Raw genomic sequence first — 27,710 nt, forward strand, 5'->3', positions numbered from 1 at the left:
TGTCATTTTAATAATAGATCATTGTATTTCTCAGTGAGAGGCCCACTGTCATGGTACAGAGTAGGATGGGGAGAATTAAGCTCCTGTTTAATATTTTGTTTTTATGTCATATCTCACAAATAGCACTGGTTTAGTCTATTGTCCGTGGAGAAATCTTGTGCCTAGGACTTAATTGGAAGAAATGGAATTTTCAGATTTGCTTCAAAAGAAGAGTTCACTTGTAAGCCCATGCACACAAAATATACAGAATTTAGGAGCTCTGCCAGAGATCTGACATATTACCGAAAAAAATCATAGTGCAACATATGTGTGGTCTACTGAATTGAATGGAGGTCTGGTAGGCAGGAACAATTCAATTCCTCCCCATTAGCTGCATTACGTGTGCCTAAATACATTACAGTTACGAAAGCGGTTCTAACACAAGCATCACAAGCACTGTATATGAATTTCATGGATTAAAAAAAAAAAAAAAAAATTAAATCTCACTTATCTAAATAAATGCCAATGTGATAAACAGACATGCATCTCTGCATTCTCAAACTCCATGTGCATTCCTGGGGAAACCCACAGCCAACAAAGTAGGAAATACGCAGCCTGAAGTAGTGCAAAACTAATCTGCAGTCTCATTCTTATGTTGAAAAAAGCTTGGGTAAATGTTTCACTTACAAAAATTGAGGCAGCTTTATACCTCTGTTTATCTGTGGAGCAAAAAACTGCAGAAGCACTACTTCTCTATCACATTAGAATGCTTCAAAAATTCGTCCATTATTGCTCATTTAAGATTTATACAAAATACTACACTATAAATAGATAGGTGATGTCTCAGGTTCAATGTTGTTTAGTTTCCACAAATTATTGCTTTCAAATATGACCTTAGTTGCAAAATACAACATTTTTGTCATTTATAACATTAAATACAATTTCAGTTATTTTGCCTCTAAGCTTTCTACATATATTTACAACTCAAATGTTTTATTGCAGTTTTCAGAGAGATTGTTTATCACATGTCACATTATGTTTATCACACAATACATACTGCTGCTGCACTCTGAGTACACTATTACTACATATTTAAAAAGAAATCACGACAGGCATCAGGAACTGAGTTAAATTCTAATGTGATATAATCAAAACTTTAAGTATTTTCACAGCCAAATGTTTTCAAATATTTGACAGTAACTAAAGCAGAACACAATACTTTTTCTTCTATTAAATATTTATGATCTCACTGTCTTCATAGATAAAAAATGTTTTGTTCCATTATTTGTTAAATATTCCTTAGATATCTGGTTTTTTCAGCATACAAGTCAAATGTCAATAGAATACAATGAATTAATGTATTATTTACAAAACTTAGCAAACACTATTCATGGATTAAAATAAAGTTTAACTTGTCCAAGTGGACACTAATCCATTAAAGACATAGGAAACCAGCTTAATTTGTCAGAATGGCAGCCATTAACTCTGCAAGGTTATGCAAATAGGGCACATGAATGAGAAAGTGCAGGCCATCCCCACTGTGTCAAACATAAATAAACTCTGCATGAAACTGGCAGAAAACGAATTTGTTGTGTAGAGAGACAGGTAAGGAAACACAACTATATTTATCCCTTAAGTAGGAACAATTTAAATAATTATGCAAATGTTAATAATGTAATTGTATAATATTGCAAACTTTTGTCCTAAATAGATAATACCTTTCTTGGTCTCTGAGGTTCCCTAGAGGGGGGAAAGCTTCAGAATCTGTGTGGAATTGGCATGTCAAGTGGTAATTACAGACCTATAGGAAGTACTTAAACATAGTCTAAGTATAAATTTAGACAAATGAATAATCTTGCTAATGAATGATATTCCTGACATGGAAAACCTTTGATTTTCAAAGTATGTGATTTTCCTGACTCCATGAGGTCAATAACTGTTTTTAAAAGCAGTCATTCCAGAACTTATTAGACAGCAGAAAGGGTTTAAAGGATCTTTCACAGCACTGACAAATACAAAACCTGTGTGTGTGCAACTGTGTTTTATAGAAGCAGACAGACACAAGACAAAGATCTTGCAAAACTTAATGAACAAAATTCTGCAGTGAATCATACGGGTTTACAAGTTAGCACATCATTGTAATAACTTCTCTATTGCTATTGTTACCTGGGTCTTTCAGGTAGGGAGATCCTTTCTTTTAACATGAGTGTGGATAAATACTTAGTCAAAGAACTTGTGAAAGGGCAGAGTGTATCACCTTGGGAAAGAAACATGAATGTCTTTGTAAGGGTTGCTGATAAGCAGAAATTGGGTCATTAAAACAAATACGGGCACATGTAACTCTGTGTGGTTACTATTTGATGGAAAAGAGGAAAAGGAGAGCAAGAAGCACCCAAATCAAATTCGACAATTATACATTATATATGACTGAGGTCATCATGATCCATTATATAGTATTAGGGAAAGAATTGGGCATAATTTTCATCACACTAAACATGTACAAGCTGCTATACACTTCTGCTTTTTGGTTGTTTTGCCTAGAACAATTTTTATTCCAACTTCTATTATTTTATTCCAATACATAATTAGCAACATGATCCCAAAAATGATTACAAATACCTTTGAGGTGATTTCTATATATTAGGTAGTATATGCAAGCAGAAGTTAAAAGACCAACTCTGAGTGCTTGAAGCAAGCTCCAAGCTTTCACTGGGCTATTTCAGAAGACAGGGGGAGCACAGTTCTTTACACACTCTTTTCGTTCAGTGCTAGGTTGCTGAACTCTTTAGAGGACTGAACCATCTTTATCTAAGTTTAACAGTTGGGTTATCATAGAATCATAGAATGAGTAGGGTCATTACAAGTGAAGAACCTCTAGTGTGCCTCTTGACCAGTGACCTCTTCTTTCCAGGTGTTCATCTCACTTTTAACAGTATCTTCCAAAACTACATGAAACAGAATCTTTCTGTGGCTGTTTTTCTTTTCCCCAGCTTGCTCTACCCTTTTGTGCTGTTTTTAGCTTCTGAAAAGTACATTTTCTCCCATCCCAAATTTGTAACGTTGTTTATCCTCCAACACTACACACAACTTACAGTGCACGATTTTCCTGTACTGTCAGGAAAGTCTGCCCTGGGATCTCTTTCCCTTAGGTTGGGCCTGTTTGTGCAAACCAGGAAAATTTGCTACCAAATCCCTAATAACTAAGAATGAAGAGAATATCACAGACAATCTACTGACACTGCTGGTCTTGATGCAATACAACATGAACAAAAATATAAAGCACAGAAGATAGTTCTTCACTACTATATAAAAAAAACTTATCAAACACTTCAATATGTTTTTCACTACTAAAACCCACGAATAAACTGTTAGTCAAAGTATTCCAAGATAAAGTTGTGTTTTTATAGATTTATTCCACTACTTCCTCCCCACGCCAGCCCCCACCCTGAGAACTCACTCTATCTACACATTCCTGCTAACAACTTTTCTTAAAAGGTAGAAAAAGATACGGAGCCATAGGAAATGCTTCTCTGAAGTTTCACTAATGAGGAAGCAGATCTTAAGGCTCTTGCTGCTATTGGGCTCATTTGTATTTTTTATGAGCTGATGTACTAGTGGGTAGAAAAGAGACAGACTCTCTACTGGCAGATTAACCAGGCCTTTAAGCATGCCTGGTATTAATTTTGGTTATTAATCTACACATCTGTCTCTGCCCAACTGTATCATGACTATTCCTTGTTCAGCTCACTTCATTTAACCAGCTTTTCACCACTGAAAAATGTCAGCTTGTTTTACTCTCTTAGAAGATCTAAACTCCAGTCATAATCTAGTTTAAGATAAGATCTTTTATTTCCACTACTGGGAATAAAATTATCTCTTATATTATAAATTTTAACGTAATAGTTATTGATGACATGTTTATTCACCATGTTATTGACATGATGGTTCCTGACAATTATTATTTTCCTCAAGAAAACATGCTTTGCTAACCCCAGTCTTTCCTAGGTGTGACTGTAAGAGATCTGGTCATACTGTCAAAACCTCTATATGGAATACCACTTAAACCCTTCTTTGCCTTACTTTTTCAAAGATAATTCACCCATCTTCCAACAGAAGACAGACTAGCTTCTACCAGCCTTCAGGCAATAGCTGCTGTTCTCAACTGGAGAACATTTCCCTCTGTTTTGCCAAAGCCTGTCCCTGTTACACACCTTAATTCTAAAGGAACAAAGCTTAGGGTCTGTTTCCTTAATATCTTCATTTTCTAGATTCTGACTGTAATAATTGAATTGTTACTACCACTTGCTCCATTCCCACTACTGCTTCATTCACTTAGGAAACCATAGGAGTTCTCTAAAGCATTCCATAGACCTGGCAACTAGAAGCCTGGAATCTGCTGGCTTTAAATTTGAGCCACTATAAACTCTTGCCTATACAAACACAAGGCTGCTAATACACAGATTATTAGCCATGCCTGCTCTTCATGAGAACATGACATGACTGCTTTCACCTGCTTTAGAAACAAGTGATGTAGCAGAGTTGGGATCAGATCCCATCAAATATTCTATTTTCATTTATATTTGTTTTCATAGGAATTCTATGTTAGAAGTACTTATGGTCTTTCCCATCTAAAAACATGCTCCAGCCACAACAGACAGTGTCAAAAGAACCACTTGGTACAGCAATCAGTTGTTCCCTGAGTGAGGCAGGATGTCTGCTCTCAGTGCAAATCTTTTATCTGGTGTTCATTTATTTTGTCACTGTTCTGACCAGTCTGAGGGTTAACCACCTGAAGGAATATAACTAAAGACTTTCTTCCTCTCACAGTTTTGCCAGATTTACAACTGTACAGAATTCCCCAAATCAGCATAAATTCTTTATGCTGCTTAAAAAAAACAACAACCTTGCTTGCTTTGCAATACCTGAATAAGAAAAATCCCACAACCACTGCAAGATTTTTTTCTGTGGACTACTATTTACCTATCCTTCCAATAATATTTTCAATTTCTTTTCAGTAATACTTAATACCTATTTAGCCAAATTTTGTTATTAATACAACAAGTTTAGCATTTAGTTTCATCTATCCTAGATGGAAGCAGGCACACTTGCAAAGCTCTAACTGTTGGCAGTTTCTCACAAAACTTACCACACCATGTCTCTGATGTGCCAACAGCAAATGGAGCCACTTTCTAATGAATAATTAAATAGTAAAACTGTTGGTCTGCCTGGAAGCATTAGATCTGTCATAGGGCTGACTTGCACAGGACCAAAGCAAATAAAATGCTGTTGATACACTTTGACTACCTCAAAACCCAGATACTTTTTAAGAATGCAGGGTACAAAAGAAGCTGTTTCTCATAAAAGTAGGCTTCTGTATCCCTATGTCTGGGGTTTTTTCATGCCTTTACACAAACTGGGATAGACAACATTTCTAATCAAATTTCAGCCAAGGATGCACACATATGATCACTATTATTTGAAACACCCTAAAAATTCAGTGGCTTTGTGAACATTTCTACAAGCAAATTCTTTTCCTACATTATTTACAGAAGGCAAAACCAAAAATAACTGAAGATCAGCTGAGAAAAATTTTTTGTATTTTTTTAGTGAATATTAGTAAATTTTTGAGGTCTGAAAGATTCCTTCTAACAGAATGCTAATATAAATTCCCAGTGTCTACACTTGCTTTGACAGTAATTATTATGGACTGTGAGATAACATTTTCCCAAAGATGAAGAAACCAAAATAACTTATTTCATGATTTCTCTATCTTTCTATCTCCTATACAGGTTACTGTATGAAACTTCATTGTTTAGATGAATCCCCCTTATGTATCTGTATTCCAATGAAAATATTAGAAGATGGCTGAAGGTCAAGATTTGCTCTATCTGGGATATATGTAGCCTCTGCATTGAGAATTAATACCAATAAAGATACCCCACACAACAGAGTTTTTATTCACAAAATTCTTGCAATTTTTAAAACAGGAAAAAAAAGATTAAAATATCTTAATGTTTAGAAAAATCCCTGAAAAAGGAGTCAGACCAGAACAAACTTCTGATATTTACTGTCAAGCATCCTAGTAAATACCGTTTATAACTGCAACCACTTCATTATGTTTATAGTAACTTTGAGACACCAAATTACAAGAACCCTCCCCAGTTAGAAGACCTATGCATTCCAGGACATATATGAAATAACAAATAAAAATACACAGCAGTCTTAAAGCCATATTCCTCTTGGCGTATCAGTATAAGCATTATGGTAAAATTCCAAAGTCTAGGTGTCTCTGAAAATAGAACATTTTTATGTTTTACGAGATGTTGCTTGCTTACCAAGAAGAGAACAAGTAGGAAAAAAAACCTCCAAAAACCCCCAAAAAACCCAAAGAAGCAGTGAAACAGAAGAGAAAATATCAAGAGACTTGGATACTAGCTACCATCTTTATTTTTAAGAAAACATAATAATACCCAGGGGGAAATGGGCAGGAATAGAAATATGAATTCAAAGAGATGCCCTGAATCACCAACTCTGGTTTCCAGATAAAACAATAATAAAAAAAAGATTAGTTCTTAGGTATAAAGTGAACTAAGGTCAATCCCTTATATGCCAAAAAAACAGTGATTTAATGGGGAAGTTTTTCAGATCATCCTAATTTCTTCTTGACAAAAGGCCCAGAAATCAAACATGGATCCTTCCTTTTGAAGAGGTATCTGAATCCTCTGCCTCACACAGAGATCGCATGGAAAGTATTATCAGAAGGAGAAAACTCACATATATGAAGATGCTGGACAAATCTTTCTGCTTGATGTTCTCATTAGTGAGTTTTACAAATTCAATTAGTGACATTATGTCTTGCTTAGGGTATTGCTTTGACATGGGATGATAACAGACCATCTACTGCATATTCAGAAACCAAAAATAACAAAAGCAATGGGGCTAATTTTATGACCAAACAAAAGCAGTTCTGATATATGTTATGGACATAAACTGACAGTCTGTGTTTTCATATGTGTGAAGAACTTCTTAGAAAGAAGATTGAAAGATTAAAGCAGTGTCTGTTAAAACAGCTTTCATTCACAAACCAAAATTGGCTACATCAAGCTAGTGCAAAGTTAAAAGAAGACAAATATTTCTACGAAGCAAAAACCCAGTAATATATGGTGCGACTGAACATTTAGAACTTATATTAAATAATGTAATTCTACTGAAAAAATATATAGTCCAAACAGCAACAAGATTTTAGAGTTCACAGTTTCTTACGTTCTACAATACGATATTAAATAAAAATAATTTTAGCATTTATACTGCTATATAAAGCTTGCTATTTTCTAAAAATACAAAGCCTTTCAGCTTTAAAATATTCATAATTCAAAATCTCATTTAAAAAATACTTCCCCTGTCACAGAAGGAGTAATTTTATTTTTTCCTCATAGGCTTGTTATCAAAACATATGATCCACATGTATTTTTCAAAATTTATTCTCACAATTCATTTTACGTTGGGTTTCTTAGATGCCCACATCATGGTTATGATAAGAGAGTTAGAATGCAAAACATGCCAAAATGTTGAATGTGCTCCAAACAACCCACAAATAGCTCAAAAAATATTCTTAAGTTTCCTATCCTTAAACCTCCCTTCCCCAAAGAAGCACTGTGAAAAAAACCCTATAGTTCTGTTTATGTTAAAAAAACACAAACAATGAAACAACACAAAAACAAACAAACAAAAACACCACCAAAAGCCACACATTTCCCTGGGGCTTTAATTCTGCAGCAGTGGGGCTCAGCACACATCACTTTCCAGCAGTATGCTCTGCATGCTTAGCTCTTTAGTATATAAAGTCATTTCATCAACCCAATCATTTTTCTTTTTTTTTTTTTCCTGTTTTTTCCCTCGAAGTAACTCTAAACTACTTTAAAACACTTTCATTACAGAAATGATTCAACCAGCACTGCTGCAAACCATGGAAATGTAAAAGCTGTTAAAAATGTATTAAATGCTGTCCATGCCACAAGGGTACTAGTGTAAAATGACCTTAAGTTTAAAGGCTCCCTATGAAGGCAGAACAGTAATCTGCTCTGCTTCTCCTAATGAATAACAAATGGGCCTTCACAATTCATTTAGTTCAGTACAAGCTGCCATTACAACCCATTTTGTTTTTTTAACTTTGTGGTAATGTATCATCTTGCCTGACTCTATGTCATCTTCTTGAAGGTCACCAAAGGTATGTAACTCCACTCTTAATAATGAAAAAAAGGAGGAAGGAAAAAGAGATATGACAAATTTTGATGGAGCACCAACCAGTCCATTCTGATATTCTGTATCACACGGTGAGGCTTATACTTCCTACATAAAAATGCCTCCTGTATTGTAAAGTCAGAAATATCACTGAAGCCTTCAAAATAATTCTGCTTTTTAATTAATAACTAAAACACAACAACATCTGGGAAAGAATAATTTGCGTTTCTATTTATTTAGTCCTGATTTTTGTTACGTCCTAAAATATAACCTAAACCTGAGCCTTTTAAAGGAATTAAAAGACCACGAATATTTATCTTTATTTCACAGGTATTTAGAAATATGTATTATGCTGCTATGGACAATTAGCCTTTTATCCAATTTTAGCTGCTAGTTTAACTCACCCACCCTAAGGTTTTAATTATCCCCTCAGTCTGCATGCTTAGCTCTCAATTCATGCAGCTGGAAATCTGCCTCAGTGATGTTATAACCTTGTTAATGTAACAAAAGAGGAGTTTACTTAAAACTGTACTGACTGTGGACTTAAGCCAAATTTACTTGAAAGAGGAAAGAGACTGTCAAAAATCCTACAATAAACACAGAAATGCAGTTCTTTCATAACCTTCACCTTAATTCATATAGACAAGCAATTTACATGTAAGTGGATTCATATGGCCTGTGAGGGGCCTCCTCTCTGGAGCTGGACTATTCTTGTACCCTACCCCCACCTTTAACAAAAAAAAAAAACCTCCAACAGCTCACTTTACAGAAATGGCAGAGTATCTGCAATCTTTTTTAATCACAATAAAACATAATTAAGATAAACATTTATAAAGCTAGTCAGTATCAATAAAGGCAGCATAATTTCACAAAGCAAATTTCAAGTAAGTTCAGCTAGTCCTTTGTCAAATACATATTTTAAATTCAATAAGGGTTTTATTTGAAGAGTTTAAAGTTGCATTTCTAATGAGGTAATAGTTACATTAGCCTTAAGTGGAAGTTGCTTGTCATATACTGATATGACCCATTCATTGAGTTGCCAAATTACAGTAGGGATTTCCTAAGTTCATCTGTTAATTAGATTCATTTTTAGGCTAGATACTAACAAAAACCTACATTAGACTAAACAAAACATCATAGTATTGAAGTGTTGAAGGGAGATCTTTCTAAGAGAGAAAAAAATATAAATTACATCTCTTAACACAACTGTGAAAATACTGTAGGCAATTTTCATCCTGATTGGATCCCAGTACTATTTTTTTTAAGGGAGGATCTGATGGTAGGGGCAGTAGTGGGTACACTTGTATTCATAGCTACAAAAAAACATAAAAGCATTTTCATTTCATCAGTTTTCTTTCTGTTGTTGAAAAAATAATCCAGGTGGGTGAGGAGGGTAACTGGCACCCAAAACAAATCTGGAAAGCAGTCAAGTTCCTTTCATGCATGCTAAAAGTTTCAATATTTTAAGATAAGTAAAAATCTTTTCTTTAAGCTCGCAAACGTCAGGGTACTTTTCACTCTGTTAAGAGGGTATCAGATGATGATCTACCACTCTTTTGGGGTTCCTATTCCTTAGCTGTCATGTAATAAGGTCTACTTTTTTGCTACTGAAGTTCACACTGGTTGCAACACCATCTCCTGCTCTAAGCCCCACAGGCATGAACCACTTTCATTTACAGACCACACAGAAAACTGAGTTTGTCAAGATGGTCATACCAGACCTAGATGAGGTTGTCCAGCTCACAAAAATACTCGCAAGTTATCAAACACAGTAAATCCCCTAAATAGTGAAGAGAAAATCCCATATTTTGCAGCTTTTAGAGTGAGGGAGTTTAAAAGTTCAGATCACTCTTTCTATTAACTGTATCCCTTCCTCCTAACCTGTCTTTGAGACATAGTTTGCCATAACATGCAGGCAGCTGAATAGAACTATCAAGGGACTATAAAGTCCTCCACTACTGCTTGTTCACAGACGCATTAAGGTCCTATGCTGACACTTGAATGCATTTTATCCAAAATGCATTTTATCTTCCAGCCTAAAGTAATAAGGCAGGATATAGGATTAGAGATGTAACTTTAAGTAGAATTAGCATTTTACTTAATAAATTATATTCAAAATCCACATAATATAAGGATTTGAAATTATCCAGGCCAGTTTTGATTCTGCAGAGGTGACCTACCTATTGTAAAAAACCTACCTTCAACATTTTCTGCTCGGTACCTATCTCTGTTTCCTAAACATAAAGAAGGCTCAGGGTGGTTGAAAAACAAAAGAACAAAGTAGTGTATCTAATAATGGTCTCTGTTAGACTAAACTACATTTTTCCTCCCACCTACATGATAAGAACCATGTAAGTAGTGTTAAAAGAATGCAAGATTAATTTTGGGCGGGAAGCAAAAAAGAAGAGTCCCTGGTAATTAGAATGATTTTAGGAATATGGTGATCCTCAGAGGTCTGTGTGGCCTAATTTTGGTCAGAGTCAAATGCAACAAAGATAAACTACATGTTTGAGGTAGGAGTGGTTAGAAAACTGGAAAGAGCTTAACCACGAAAAAGTGTTTTTAATCTAAGCCAGTAAATCACAGCTCCCCCCCTTACTATCTACATATTTACAAAACTGGGTTATGAGAAATTCAGTATTAGATATGAGTAAAAATACACCAAGTTTTTCATGTGTCCCTCAGTATACTTATAAATAATAAAACACAACATAATAAGCATAGTACTCCTATTAAGATTAAACAAACTCCTCTACAAATGCAACATTTCTACTTATGGACAGTTTTAAAAAAATTCCACTAACAATATGCTGCCTGTGTTTGTGGTGTGACCAAGTTTTTGTTGTGCTTCAAAAAGTTTACCTATTCAGTTGAAACCACTTTACCCTAAGGAACCAAGCCCAGGTGTCCTTTTAAGGTGATGTTTATTCTAAACACAACAGATTGACTGTAAGGCATAGCACAGACTTATATCATGTACTTTCTTAAATGGGGTTTTTCTTTGCTAAGACACCCTGGGGTACACCACAGTGCATAACACTGGGTACAGCCAAGTTTGTTCACAATCAGAGAAAACTCAAGTGAGCTCACCCACAGTTAAGTGTTTACCTCCCCAAAGAGAGAAACTCTGAACCATTTCAAGACAGAGGTACAGACCTCTATGGCACTAAATTCTTACAGGTGTCTTTGCATCAGGTAGATAAGAGTAACTCCTACTTATACCTTTACAGGCAGAAAGGCTGCTCCATGAGCTCACACATGAGAGAATGCACATTAGAGAGCACTACTGAATACTCTCAGACATGAGAGCAAAGCTTCAAAAACATCTTGCACCTTAGACACAAGAACCCAATCAGAGGAAACAAAGAAATAGGAACTTAGATTTATTCTTCCACAGCACAGAGAAGTACTTGTTTTGCTGTGGACATTGGGGGTGGGGAGGAAGGAGGAATGAGGAAGCACAGGAAGGAGGCAGCAGTGGATTTACTTCAGAGCACCTAAGGAGTAATGGGAAGTCAGAGAAAGCTACCCAAACCTTTCCCTGCTGCCACTAAGAAAGCTGTTCCTGTTTGATTGCCTCTGATTCCGTTCTCTCCTGACTTTCTAAAACCTTTCCTTGTAACAGAAAACAGCATCATATACATTTCTGAGCACACTTTACATTTTTACACAATAATTTAGTAACTTAGCTTAAATGATCCAAACCCTTAAATTTCTTTGGTTCTCCACTTTCAAAGGTATGAGATTACAGTACGTTCAGCATTATCCCACTGGTGAGACCCTCAACTCATAATTCCTACCACTGAAGTGCATGTCCTGGGTCTCAACTATGCAAGATTTGCCACTGGAAACATGAAAAAAACCCTGTCCCATCATATTTTGAAGTCTAAAATGCAGAAACATCTGCTAGAATCATATTCAGTCAGCTGAGGTTAAGAATATGGGAGTCTGCAATTGATCAGCACTGCCCGAGGTGTCACGAAGGCCAATGGGAATTACACTGAGAGGGTTTCAGTAGACAAGGGCGTAATTCAGTCAGCTTAAAAAAAAAAAAAATCATGAAACAGAAGCCTAACTTTTTCTTTCTTTTACTTTCAGCCTCCTACTCATTCCTTTCTGTCTTTTGAGCCACTTGTTCTTTTGAGTATATTATCAGAGGTGGAGGCCTTCACATTCCCATTCTGACTAAACTTCAAAACAAATGCCATCCTGTTTAATAATTTTTATCATTACTAGAATTTTACTAATAAAAGCACTTTTAAGGTAGTTTGAAAACAAATTATATATAGCTTTGTTCAGATTACTACTTTCAGAGTATGTTTTTTTATAGTATTGTTCTTCCAGAAAATACTTTGCTTTTATTTTCTTAACTTAAAAAAAAAAAAAAAAAGTTGTGCATAGAAACCAGACAAAAAATTGGTTAATACTTAGTAGATAGCATAAAAACTTCTTTATCTAAAACGTTGAGATTGGTGAACTCCCCATTAAGTTAACTTTACTAACAGTATGTTTCCTTAGAAACATAATAGAAGCATATTTCAAACTCCACCTTTCCTCTGGAAGAGTCCAGATCTGGATTTTCATTCTTCCAGCTTGTACAGTTCTCTTCCTTTTACTGTTGTCCATGTTTCACTGAATAATAACACATAGTCCCTTCTCACTTTTATATACTACCCTTCTCATCACAGTCCCTTTATGAATATTGTTCCAGCTCATTCTCATATGAATTTAGAATGCTATGAATACATCATAGATTAAACTGGTTTATTTTAAACCCTTACATATTTATAAAGTAAAAAAAAACCCAAGAAAACCCAAAAAACAAACAAACAAACAGCACTTTTTAGTTTAAAGAGGTTGATTTTTTTTAAAAGGGAAAAAGAGGAAAAGCAAATGTATGGATTTTCAATTGCAACTGTTTCTTCAAACTTTCATTTGCATTATAAGACTAGAATACTCTGCATCTCAAAATCCTTCAAGAAGCTTGAGACACCTGTAAACCTGAAGCACTTAGTCTTGTGTGTCTTCTACATTATTCAATCACATGAGAATGTCATGTAATTGTCATAACCCACTCCTTTAACCTGCACTTTTAAACAATAATTTTTTAACTTGTATCATCTTGTAAATCCACTTACACACTATGGGGTCACAGAAGATTCAGAAGGCTCCTTAGAGTGTGGCCTTTAATCTTTCCAGAGTGTATTAGTTGACATATCTTGTTCTCAAAAAAGAAGAAAAAAAAAGTATAATAGTTCTAAAAATAATCTGATCAATAACTATGTGTTCTTCAGTGTAAGGGAGCACAGTGGGAGGAAAGAGCTAGTACTTCAGGGAGAAAATAAGTTTTAAGAACACTGTTCAAGTACAACAGCCAAAGAGTATACAGAAGTAGTTATTTGTTGACCTCTTGTCCATTACTTTGTCTAATGCCTTCCTGAACCAGTTGATGCCACCCTGCCTTCTGTGGAAGCAAGTTCCAGAAGGTCACCGACCAACCACTCCATAAAGCAACACTTCTTTCTCTTTCAATCTGATCACTGATTAACTTCAGCAAGTGCTTGATATTCCTCATGATGGGGGATCTGACAAACAACAGTTCTGCCTTCAGTTTATGCCTTCCTTTGAGATTCTGCAAACTTCAAACATATCCTCTTCCTGATATCCCCTACCCAGAGTGAAAAGTCTTCAAAGCAGCTGCAGTATTCCCTTGATCTCTCTACCATTCAGGTTCTAGGGAAAGCACTCAAGGAATAAAGCCCCTAAGAAGCGTTGTGGAATTTCCAACATAAAATGTTTGCTAGAGCATCAACTGTTATTCTTCTACTGAGGCAAGGTACTTGAGTGGGCACAGAATAAAGGAAAAAAATATATACTACTAGGATGCAAAGTGGCAACTACTGCCAAAGTCACTTTCTGCCTGGCAGATGCATCAAACAGTATGGGTCATAGGAAACTGGAAGACCATTTTTACAATTAGAGAGTTGCAGCTTAAATTCCTATGGTTTCTTGAGTGCGTTACTCGTGGAAACACATGATAATTAAGCAGAAGATTTATGAAATGAAGAAAATAAGTTGGTCAAAATCCAAACCCATTTTTAAATTTTAAAATGTGCCTATTTATTATATAAATAATTATTATTATAACAGAGAGGAAAACATTACCTTCCTGGGAGGGAAACACTTTGTAAACACTGTTACTGTACTCTCCCACTGTCTGAAGGGGACAGGAAACAGGAGAGAAGATGTTAAAGGAGGCAAAATACAGCCTCTTATACCTCACTTCATAGAAATCCTAAACTGATCATATTAGCCTTCAACAGCAGGTGACAATCTGTTTTGAAAGTAAATAATGACCTTAACAAGAACAAAATTATGAAAGGAAATGGCACACTTTCTTTCCAAGATGATGAATTTTCAAACATTACAAGTTTTATAAAATAAAATCAAAGTATACTATAATTTAATCTGAACATATAAGACTCTCAAATGAACAGGAACTGGATGACACTCCTATGTCTTTAAACAAGAGAAGTGCTTTGCCAAGTAAAGACTTGACTGATTCTGTTCTGAGAGGGAGAAACATTTTATTGCTCCGTGCCCCTCCATTGTTTACAAAAGAAAAACATCTCTTCATTTTAGTCAAAAAAGCTGCTGTTCCAGAGAACAAAGCCTTCATTTGGATTTCTCTAATCTTTATGGTGTTTGCAACTTGGTGTCAAAAATGTTAGTCAAGGCATGCTGTGTTACAGGTCTGTGGGGCAAAAGCAGTCACAAGAGACTTTCCACCCAAGTTAGAAGGAGACCACATTACCATTCTAACTACTTCCTATGGAAGTCACAGTTGTATCAACATCCTGCTGTTTTGTTTGTATTTAACTTGGGATATGACTCTCTACACTCTCAGCATGAATCCTACAATTAAACAGAAACAGTCCACAGGTTACTAAAAAACAGTCTAGTGTTCTACATTTGAAATGGTACAATTTTTGACACAATCAACTTGCTATCTATTCACTGAACATGTTTACAGTATACATTACCACAGCTGAAAGAAGTAAAAATAATCCTGCTAATACAATTACAAGAAATAGTAAACTGCTTTCTGAATTTGTCTCACACTTCATACACTACTCTGTTATCTAACCTATTAAGTAAAGATATGTTAGAGAATTCATGTTACAGAAATTATCATAGATATCTTTCCCAAAATATAGACCATATCAGAGCTGCCAAAGTAGAAAAAATATTTTTAAATTAACCTTCTTCCAAAATAATATTTTATTTATAGTCTAAGAAATTTGACACTGGTGTACTTGCTTAAACCTCAACTATCCTTTAATGTCATGTATCCACTAGCACTTGCTTAGCCTAGCACTATACCCAAGGCAGGTGACAGCTCTTTTTAGAATATACTAGCAGTTTCTAAAAAGAAGCAATAAGCTAAGTATCTCTGGACTCAGTTTCCAGTGTAGGCAAGAGTAAACATTTGTCTACCTTCTTGTTTTCCTTTCTGAAAAGAAGGAGGTGAGGGGAGAGCACTGCCTAACTATAACACAGAAAGCAGACTTTGTCTATAGGGAAGCTATCATTTTAAAGTGTTTTTAAAATGTGAGTTCCAAGCAGTTTAAAAGAGTAGTTTCCAACCTCAAATCACCCTGCCAATTTCTACTACCTTGCTATATTGCTTTTCTCATCCTTGTTGCTGAATGGAAGAACCCAAAAAAAGGAAATTAACTTCATGACTACGTCCGAGTCCCTACAATTTCATCAGGGATTTTCCTGTTATTGACTGTCATGCTTCTGGCCTCTGTATGCACTGAGCAGGTGAACTGCATACACAATTACTCTGAAATATTCCAGATGCACTGGATTTACTGCTCACACAGAGATTTCAAAAGCTCTTTCGACCACAGCAGTACCCAAAGTGATGAGGAAGAAACCCCTATCCTGTGGGTGACAGACCCTCTTGGGGGGGGAGTAATTTGGACATAAATAAAGAAAAACATGCTGAGTTCTGTTTCCCTTTCCCTCCCAAAGTGCCAGTTTGTGAAGGTGATGGATGTAAATAGTAATAGGAGACTGTAAGGCAGGGACATGAGCCGATTTGTCCAGGTGCTAGAAACATGTCTAGATTCTCTGGAAATCCAACAGTCCTTGTCAGAGATGCAGCTCTTGCTGAGCTGCTACACAGATGTGAAATCCCCAAATTCTACTCCAGTAAAATTTATAGATGGAAAAAAGTGGTATGTCTCCAGAAAACCAGATGAATGGTAAACTTCCTTGTACTCCTGCCACCAGTACTTCATAAAGCATTTTGAATTCCCTGCAAACTCTGGCTGTGACTCTCTAGTTTTACATCTTCCACAGCTATCCCCTTAGGCTGTGATCCCTGACTTCTAGAATCCCATCAAAGAGCCCCTTTCACCCCTGCAATATCTCCAGAAGTCCATTTGAAGACATTTGTATACTTGTCCATGCTTTGATTTCCTGTACTGAAAGAAAGGAGGGAACCAGGTGACAAACAAATGGACAAGACCCATTCTCTTCCCTGCTTCAAGACAAGCTTCCTGCTTACTCTGTGTAGTGGCTCATTCTTATTGAACCAAGCAGACCCGGTCCTGCACCCGAGGCTGGCATCTAGTGGTAAATACAAGTGTCCTCTCCTTGTATGGCAGAGCAACTGAACCACTAACCCAGCAGGTAACAACAGTGCAGAACGTGTTCAGCACTTCTGCAAAGAGTGGCAGCTGGTAAGACTGAATGGTTGCTGGAAAAAAACATTTTATCACCTACTTCCCACAATTATTTCATCCTTGACTATTCACAGGTGCTGTTAAATGAATAAAGTAAACATATTGAAAACAAGACATAAGCAGTATTCATTTATTATTTTCAATGGAAAAAAAAAAATTTGTTAACATCCTTAAACAGAGAAAGGGATGTTTAACTTTATACTGTCACCAGAAGAAAATTTACTGCAAAATCTAATTTAAAAACACTTTTTTTCTTGACAGTACAGCAATGATCTATTTTGCTTATTGAATGAAAGGACTGGTAGCAAATACTTCATTAGGGGTTCTTTAATGCCTCATAACTGAAATAACCTGACTTATTCCACATTAGGGAAGATACATATTCTTTTGGAAAGTTGTACTGAATTTCAGGGCCAAGTCACTTTCAACAAAAGTGATTTAGCAATACCCATAGGTGATGGCACAAACTCTACCAAAGGTAAGGAAATAGCCTTTCCAACTCTTGTCAGCAACTTAACTCGGGATATTCTGAAAGCTTCAAAATGCTCACTGTAGTGACCTGACTGATAAAGTAAGCAGTAGCTAACAGTTGAATCTCAAAAATTAAGAATTCACAGATCTTCAAGTCAAACCATGATGTTCAGCCTCTTAGGGATTAACTCCATGGTCACTCACCACTAAGTTCATCATTTGTCACATGAAACTACATCACTGAAAGATCATCAATCCAAACCCACAATTAAATAATTTTCTTTTTTTTTTGCTTTTCATCTTGCATTTAAACATATTCCTAAGTAAAGATAATTTAAGCAAAAAAGACCAAAGTTTTGATAATGGCTTTGGGGGTCAGGAAAGCTGGTGATTTTTTTGTTCTGTTTTTAACTTAATTCAGTGCAGGTGGAAGATTAAGGTATATAATTTAAAAGTTGAGCTAACAAGAAAGGTGATAATAACTTATATCTTTTCCCTCAAATGCCATTAGACTTTCTTTTATGACTATTGACTCTCCAGGTCAGACTTTATATCTTTCAAAGGGAAAATAAATCTATTTCTAAAAAGACAATTTATTTCCCATAAAGTAAAACTCACTTTCTGTAAGGACAGGTATTAATTTCACATACATACATAACACAGTTATAATACTACATATATACTCATTTATCTCTAATTTTGTTACAAGCAGGTTTATGTGCCTTGGAAAGAACAACCATTCAGGAAAAGACATCTGTACAATAGCACTGTGGATGCCCTGTGGTCATACAGGTATGCTCCACAAATAGGGCATTTCTGAAACATCTTTAAAATCCTCCACCACATCACAAAAACTTCTCCTGCCCACAAAATCTTCATATTCTGAAATGAGTAAGCTTCTCTAGGCAAGCCTTGTGAAGTTCTCAGGAGGCTGTGCTGCTTCTTGCAGACTCTCAGACAATAAATACAGTATCTGGAAAAAGTACTCTTTCTAACCACCAATTTTTAAGTTCTGGCCAATTGAAACATATCTATTGATGCTAAATAAAATTTTTAAAAAAACACATTAATATGCCTTTTGTGACACTATGCAATAAAAGGGTTTTTTTTAAAACTATAATTTATTAAAAAATTAAAAGTGCACTGCTTATTTTTTATGTTAGGAGACAGAAAAAGCACAAAGCACTAAGACAATTAGGCAAAATGATGGATCTGAACACATGCTGCATTTCACTGTTAACATGTATGCATAACTTCCATTAACGTCAGGATGAGTTATGTGTGCACTGCTAAAATAATATGACCATAACAAAAACATTTCCTCCAGAACTAATACAGCAATATTTTTAATAGACATTTGGAAAAAAAATTCACCTATTTAGAAGGTAACATGCAAATGCAAATTCTTCTCCAAACTTAAAACTTTGGAATTCTCTAAAATCAATCTCTTTTTTTCACATGTAGGCATCATGTTAAGAATAACTTGGAGTTTATCTCCTTCCAAACTCCTTTTCATTTAATGGGTACTTTATCTAGCTTCCAGTTCAAAAAACCCAACCCGATAATGAAAAAGATCAATCTACTATCCATTTTTATTCTAAACTTCCCTAAATAACTGAATGTATACAGGAACATGCCATGACAACCAATTGTTGCCAATTAAGATGGATAAATCCATCCAGTAAATTAAGATGGATCTTGGCAATGTCAGCCAGATGGGACTAGCATGCAGAGTTATGGTTGGAACTTGAACATAATATAAGCATAGGAAATCATAATGAATGTTCTTAAACACACAGTTCATGCCTATTTAACTGGAAACTAGCAGCCAAAAATTGTAATAACTCAATTTAAAAAAAATATAAATAGAAGTTAAGGTCACTGCTTCCAATTAATAAATTATCTTAAAATATCACAGAGAAGACACACTATTTTAATATATTACTACAACACTGAATTATCACTACTCTGTCAGTGGATATTTAGGACTTAGCTAGCTTCTACAAGCTGTTTCTGAGAATACTATACTCATTTAAAAAATGTAATGTGTTTTGTTTTGTTCATTAACTCTATTTCCTACCTTCTAGACCCACAAAAGCCTATCCTATGATAGGCTTATTCATTTCTTTCCATCTCACCACAAGCAATAAAAGTTCTGTCTGATTCCACCTCTAATATAAGTTCAGCCTCATAATATATATCATAGAAACTAAAGTTAGAATAGCATTAAAAAGCCTAAAAGAACATATGGGTTTTTTAATGAAAGCAAGTTCTGATTCTAAGTGATTAGATGAGTCATAGATTTGTACATGAATTAGAGCATTGGACTCTTACAGGTAACAGCACGGGGCCAGGTAGCTGGAGAAACTACCCAGGAGAGGATTAGGTAGCCCTCTGTGGCCTAACTAGCAAAAAGCATGTGTTACAATTAATTGTATTGTATTTTTACAGGTTAGTAGGGTTTTGCTATTAACTTAGAATTTCAAATTAATTTTAGGTTCGTTCATTAAAAATGAAAATGTTACATGAACAAATGCTTCTCTTGAAGACAGAAAAAAGGTAGTGGCAGCTTACACAACTAACAAAGTAGCAATTAAGAAACTGAAGGTCAATGAAAAGAAAAATTAATTTTACAGAAGAAGCCATAATATTGACTAATCAAAGAAAAAAAAATAATAAAAAAAAAGCAAATACAACAAAACAAAATTAAAAACCCACACACTTAAGTAGAATTTTTTCCTAATTTACTTTTAGATGATTTTAAAATTTTCCTATTGTGGAATTTGCTACTGAGTCTTTCACTACTAGCACCATCCACTCTGCCCTTTATTCATAAAACAGAACAGCCCTTATCAAAAGAAAAAACTTCGCCAAAACCACCAGTTTGCCAACCTCACTTCCCAGACAGAAGATTTGTGCCTTACACAATCCTCCTGTAAAGTTCTGTGTACCCAACCAAAAGTCAATAACTCCTGTGTTGCTCAATAATTGATAGACTATGATAAAAAGAAAGAATAACCCTAACAGAGACAATGACCAAGTATGCACTCAAACAAACACAACAAAGCACTACACAGAAAATTGATGAATACATGAAATAACCTGGCACGGAGTATCTGAGTGAATTAAAATGTATACATAAAAGAAAGTCATAAAACTAAAAATATGTCTGTTATAGAACATATCACATACTATAATTCACATGTGCTCCCATTTTTCTGTATAGATATAGACTGCATTGAAGTCAAAGGCAGTTCTTTTAATTTCACTGGAAACATTAATGCTGACATAATGCTTACATTTCTGCACCTGTATTACATGGAAGCCATTTTTAAAATCTACTTTTACAAAACTCTAGTATTCGTGTCTCCATTCCTACTTTGTCTTCTTTACCTCAACATTATTGAAACCATTTTTTCTTATTTCTTTAAACTTCTATTTATTCTTATTTATTTATTTCTTATTTCTTTCTTTAAAATGTAAGTGTATATGCAACAGTGCTGAAGTTATATATGCCTTTAGTGTTTTGGGGTTTTTGTTTCCTCCCTTAGTAAAGCAAGTTTTGAAATCATAACTGTTAATTCCTTTGCTGAATGTTAACTACACACTTAGCAGCCTAGACAAGCCATAATATGTTAACTATTGTTTGCTAATTTTCAAAGACTATGTTAGAACTTAAACATGCCATAATTGTGGATATTTACCTTAATTGTTGGTAGGAAATTAGATTAAATTATAGATCTGTCTTCTTTTTTAGTTCTCTACACATAAGCACAGTGACAATGTGTCTGCAAGTAAAGTTCTTGTTGTTTTGGAATACTGGGTTTTTTAAACCAATTCAATGCAATAATATTGCACCATCCATGTAAAGTTAATAGAAGCTTTTCCTTCAATTTGACACTAACAGAAATTCCATCATCCAATTGAAAAGAATTTCCACTGAAAGGCAGGGGTTTAGACCTTCAGTTTCTCATGGAAGCTATGCTGTGCTGGTATTTTATTTGCCTGTAACAAAGAACAACTTTCAAAAATTCTTTTCATGTCAACTGTTGAGTGCGAGTATTTCTAAAAGGAAGAATTTTGCACTTCCTTATTTAAAAAAAATAATTTAACAGTTGTACAAATTATAAGTCCTTGGATTCAGACAAATATAAACATAAAAAAAATATTTAGAGTAAAAACCTTTCCCTTATTGCAAGAAAGTAGCAATGTTAATTCTAGAACATAGGGAAATCAATGCACTTACTTCATTTCTAGAATTTCTTCAAGCTGTTTTCTGCGCTCTACTCTCAGGTTGGCCAGATGTGCTTCTTTTTCAGCCAAAGACTGCTGTGTTGAGGCAAGACGGGCTTTGGTAGAATCTAATTCTTGTCTAGTCTTTTCCAGGGCATTCATCAGCTCTTCTACCTAAGAGAGAGAAATTTTTAAGCTCCATATTCTTTACAATAAGTAAATCTTAAACCCACATAAATACGGAAAATAAACCCAAAACAAAATAAATTATTTTAAATAAACATCTGTTCAAATTTACTCCTATCTTAACAGTTTTTAAAACTAACAAAAGTAGTCTTTAAATACCAAAAGAATCCACAAAGTAATAAGCAACATACAAAACAGAACTAACACAGGTAGCCAGAAACCTACTTAACTTCGGCCACTGCCACATTACAGAAACAATTTATAAGTATTTTCTGCAGCTCTTATATTATTGAAATTCTGACTGGTGGTAATTCATCATAATAATAATTTCAGAATTTTTAGATGCATATATAGGTATCTATATATTAATGTACAACTGGTCATGACAAGCCAACCAGAGGGTCTCAAATAGTCTCTGGTAACCAGGACACCTGTATGATTTCTCCCTATTCAAATGATACCATTTATATTAAAAGCTGCAAGTAACCAATGGATTTGTTTTTATGAGATGTAATGATTTCAGTAATGAATGTCCTATTTCCTGAATTTTCTTTCTCACCTCCTTTGTCCAAATACTAACATTTTATACATTAAAGAACACTTCAGGAAGAATATCTAAATATAATTAAAAGGGAGAGAGAATATGTTCCAGTTAACCGTGTTATGCAAGTCATTCAGAAGTGTTCACTTGTGCTGCTGTAGTGGAAATTCTGACAATGTTCCACTGTAGCCAAATAATTGGTGTGGCTACAGAGAAAATAAGATCCTTTCTCCCAAATTCATGCTTAATTCTTGCTTGTTGTTATCTAAATCCTACTAGCACGCAATCAGTGTTTATAAGCCAAATATTTTTGTTTCAGTTTGAACGCATGTTGCCTTCTAAATTACAGGTTCAATAAAACAAAATTAATAATACAGTCTTCATCAAGTTATAATGAGGACTCACACCCTGTTTGAACATGATACACTGATTACTTAAACCTTCTACACCAGCTGCATCTGCATCTTTGTAAATACTTTAATAAGATCACTGGAATACTGTAACAGGTCTAATACCCTTCAGTGTTTAAGAAGTCATATTTCAATAATGCAGAATCAGAATTGTCAATAGCACTGAAGCTACTGATGTTCAACCTTCTATTCAGAAGGTAAAACCAGTGTAATATTGAGAATAGCATGGAGTGCAAATTGTGCAGCAGGGTCTGAGTGGGGGCAAGATTCCACTAATACAAACCACAAAGAAAGACAAAGGCTTTAGATTTCCTTGCAAAATAACTATCTAGTGAACTCTCATAGAAGAGGCAGCAAAGAGAAAATATAATTGAGGTAAAGAAAAAAAAAAAATTAAAATATCTATATTTGCACTTAGATTCCAGGAATAAAATACATTTTTCAAAAATGCAAAATATACAAAATTCATACAGCCGATTGCTTTGAGACGGCATCTTTAAACACCCTGTAACTCCACACTTGCAGATTTGTTTGGCAGTTGAGAATAAATAAAACAATTCAGAATGGTGGCACTTCCTTATCTCCAGCAGCACTGCACTCCTTTTCCTCCAGCTTCAGCCGAATTTAGTACCCAACCTGATGACTGACTGAAAGCTCACCTAAGTTCTGATATATCACACAAGTTACAGTTCAAAACATTTAGTGGAATCAAAGACTTGTGGAAAACAAAGCTGTGGATTTGTTAATGTATATTGATAATATACTCTTATATTACTAGACAAATGAGACCAAAGTTTAAAACAGAGTGGAAAAAACCTTTAAAAATTTAAATATGAAAACTTTTTCAAACCACAAATCATTAACACGTGTAGACTTGAAAGCTATACTTTCATTTACACTTTCAACACAATATTTGCCAGCTAGTTCTCCCTTCACTTTTTGAATATGATCCAAGTTCAGAGTTGCATGTTTTCCTACTGAACTGTCTCACCAACACCAACACCAGAATTCGACAGGCATGTGCAGAAAAAGTTGGGTTTTTTTATTTTTTTATTTTTTAAATCAATTGCTATCAAATTTAACTATGAGAATGGTCAAGTTATACACACAATCATCTTAGCATGTTTATTATATAGCTTAGCAGACATATTACAACAGAAATTTAACTTTACACACTGAAGGCAGTATTATTTGGACATAAAAGTCTAAGGGGAATAAAAACATTATAAAACATAAACCAAACCCTTAATGTAAACACGTTTACTTCTTTGATATTGGAAGTAGAATGATAACAGAAAAAAAAAATAAGGATTCATGTTGATTTACTACCTCTTTCTTAGTTCTAGTTTAAGAAATGGAAACAAATCAGTACTACTAGTGAAAAAAAAATACTATTGCTGCATTTTTGGGGACTTCATCTAAAGAACACTGTGTTGGTGTTGGTCCTTTGCTCGCCAAAGGATCAGCATGATTCCAGTTTCTTTCTAGTTTTCCCACTGTCCAGATCTTGAATGGAGTCCCCTGTGGAAGTACCAGCCCAATACCGACCAAGTAACACGTTGACATTCTCTTTGTTCAAAGGATGAAGACGAAACCTGCATTCACGGCCATATTTGTTACCTGTCATATCACATCCAGCATTTTCCTCCCAAACCAAAGCGCCTACTCTACTGTAATCATCCTCGTGAAGACCTTTATTTACACTGAAATACAGAAAAGTCTCTCAGAAGAGTTGTTCACACCTCCAGAGCATTTTCCCGCCCAAACTCCCTGAGGCGCGGGGCTGCCACCCCCGGGCCTGCAGCGCCCCCTCCCGGGGAGGCGGCAGCCAACAGCATGGGGCAGCTCCGGCCCCGGCCCACAGGGGCCTCCTCACTGGTTCCACACTGGATCCCTTGCTCTGACAACTTCTGACAATAAAGTCTGACGTGTTAAGTACCAGGTAACATATCAATAACTCACGTTTTGAGAGGGCTTCCTGGGAGAACCTCATTGAACATAAAGTTCTTTGCTAGTAAGTCTTCTGTGCCATGAATTCCTTACCACCTGGGTTTTCTTCCCTCTCAGAGACAACAGCTTCGTTCTATCCTTTGCATTTTCTAATAGAAGTCTTTTATATATATATATATTATATATATAATATATGTATATAGTTTAGAAAGCCTAAATTACCTCAGCACTTCAAGGATTTTACTAAAATCAGTACTAGAATTAAGTTCACACTTCAGAGTAGCAGAAAACCAGCAAACTAAACTATTATAATGAGTTCTTAGTTTTGAATCTATTTTAAATTAACACTTTCTACTTCAGCAGCTTCACGTTTTCAAGTCAAACCAGCAGAGTTTCAAACCAAGATAAGAAAAGAAAAAGAAACGAATGCGGCTGAAGTACAAATCTGCACTGCCAGATTCTGCAAATTAAAGAAGGTTAGAGTTCAAATGAATGACAGTTTATTAAAAATGCCCTGGAGCATTCTTAATTCCAGATTGGATTCGGCTCAGCACAGCTCCTGCTAAACATAATACTGTTCCAGTTTGTGGGAATAAGGAGGGGGATGGACACTTGCATGTTTTCTCAGTTTAAGTGTAATATATTTCTGCAGGATGATGATGAGCTGGCAACTTTCCAGCAATCCAGATTATTATTACTACTATTATTATTATTATTATTACTACTACTACTACCACTACCCTTAAAGTGTTGGCACTTTATTTTAGCAACAATTAGAGGCAAACAGAAGAGGTTTGGATTTCCCTAACCAACTTTTTCAAGTATTAGGAGCTATAAAAGAACTCCATACCGACTTTAATTTAAAACCCAATCATGTGTTAGTACACGCAGACCATTTATCAATCTTACATTGTAAAAGAAAATAAATCCTACACTTATATATTCTTCACTTTTCTTTAATACAAGAATATTAACCATTAGAGGTAATAATAATAACAACAATAGCAAACTATTTTAACAAGCTATTACATTCATCTAGTATGGTTTTATGTGAGCTGCATTTTCATAATAAGTCAGTGTAAAAATCCATCAAGTTGTTTTCAGAGATGTTTTGGTTTGGATTTTTTTTTTTTTTTTTTTTGTATCTATTTTGTAGGGTTTTTTTCCTTTTCTTTTTAAAATTTTTTTGGCAAGTTATATAACATAAATTTTAGTTATCACTAGATTAATTAATAAAAATATGTAAATATGTCTTTTTCCTCTATTATTAAACATGTGATTACAAGATAGGAAAGACTAAAAGTTTCTCTTTGTGGCTTTCCTACAAATTTATTCTGTCACTGCCTAAAAGAGCGTAAATAACACATCCACAGAAATGAGGGAAAACAGACAAAAACCTGGATAAAACAAATATTCAGATAACAGCTCTTCTGACTCACATGCTGGAGACTTCAGCTTTTTATGCTAATGGATTGCCTGCACTTTGCATAGCACAGGATGAGCGCCAGGCATCCCAGGATGGCACACCAGAGGCTGCTGGCCATGCAGAGAACCACTCTGTCTCATGACTAATTCAATTACACACCTACAGGAGGTCCAACACAAGCCATGTGGACCTACTGCTCTCAAATTTGCTAACATTGTCCTGCAATATGGTTTGTAAATACCTTGTTCCTTTCTGCTTCTAATGGGAATTTCTCCAGTGCGCAACTGCCCAAACAGCTTCATTACAAAGGTGTTTTTCACAAAAAGCAAACAGACATAGCAGGGGTCATACTGAGCTTTGCAAGACATGGAAATAAACTCTTTGTCACCCTCCCCCCTCCACTCTCTTCCCATCCTGTTTGTCATCCATTCCTCAACTCTGACTTCCATCACAGCTTTTCAATCCAGGAAACAGATCTAACTAAAGCAGTATGGTTATGCAGGCTGACACTCCCAAACCTTTCCAAATGGAGAAATTAGACATATATTGTCTCTTACAGTTTTGCATATTGTCAGACAAGAAAAAAAGTATCTGTACTTTATCGTGTATATAAGCTTTAATAGAAACATTGTAGCTGAAGTATTCACTGGATTTCTGAAGAAGAAAACTAAGTAGAACATCTATAAAAAACAGAATAATAATTCGTTTTCAACTTTTGGTGGGGTTTTTTTGGTTTTTATTTGTTGTGTAATTTGGTTGGGGTTTTTTTCTTTTCAAAAAAATCATAATAGGCTAGGCAAATAGGATCCACAGGCAGGAAGAGAAGGTTCCATTTCCTTACTTTCCTTGCTAGCTGTCCCATGGTGGCTACCAGTCATGTAAATTTATACTAGCATGGTATTATGGAGAGACATATGTCCATTTCTATATAAACATATTCTAGAATTTAGAAGATTCTCATAGGTTATAAGATATATATAGCCAAACTGATAAGATTAATAATGCAGCAATCTTTATTAAGTTAAGATTTTTGAGGCAGATCTGGGAACTGCATTAAAATCAAAAACCTTCTTGATAATATTAGTTAGAACACCAATTATGTTTTATTCTAAACCTCAGTAATTTGATAAAATATAAGATAAATTCAATAAAAGATAATTCTTGTATTCATTATCTGGTGTTCTAGACTTCACTTATAACAGAGAAACATAATTAATTAATTTTGGAGAATATTGGTAATAATGAGATAGATAGAATTAATAACCAGTTTTTAAAAGCCACACCAAAACAACCACCAAAAGCAACAAAAAATTTTAATTAAAATTTTATACCTATAGTTTCTATTACGTTAAACAAATGTTATGTTCTAAATAAAGTTAACCTCTGTGCTCTGGGATGAAGTTTCTAGACAGACGAAAATGGAAACTATTCTCAAGTTCAAACAAAAATGATGATTCCACCACAGTTTCAAGAATATTGTCATCTATTTAAACACTTCATCTTGTGAAACACAACTG

General features: G+C 34.9%; 1 protein-coding gene across 1 annotated transcript in view; it reads right to left on the reverse strand.

The window, feature by feature from the left end:
- ERC2 (ELKS/RAB6-interacting/CAST family member 2) overlaps positions 1-27,710 on the reverse strand; it is a 401,801-nt gene that overhangs the window by 182,379 nt on the left and 191,712 nt on the right. The window contains exon 13 of the mRNA XM_071755842.1: positions 21,694-21,854. Coding sequence (XP_071611943.1) covers positions 21,694-21,854 — 161 coding nt within the window. The remainder of the gene's footprint in view (positions 1-21,693; positions 21,855-27,710) is intronic.

The sequence above is a fragment of the Heliangelus exortis genome, chromosome 12, assembly GCF_036169615.1.
Source record: "Heliangelus exortis chromosome 12, bHelExo1.hap1, whole genome shotgun sequence".
In the NCBI taxonomy this organism is placed as follows: domain Eukaryota; kingdom Metazoa; phylum Chordata; class Aves; order Apodiformes; family Trochilidae; genus Heliangelus; species Heliangelus exortis.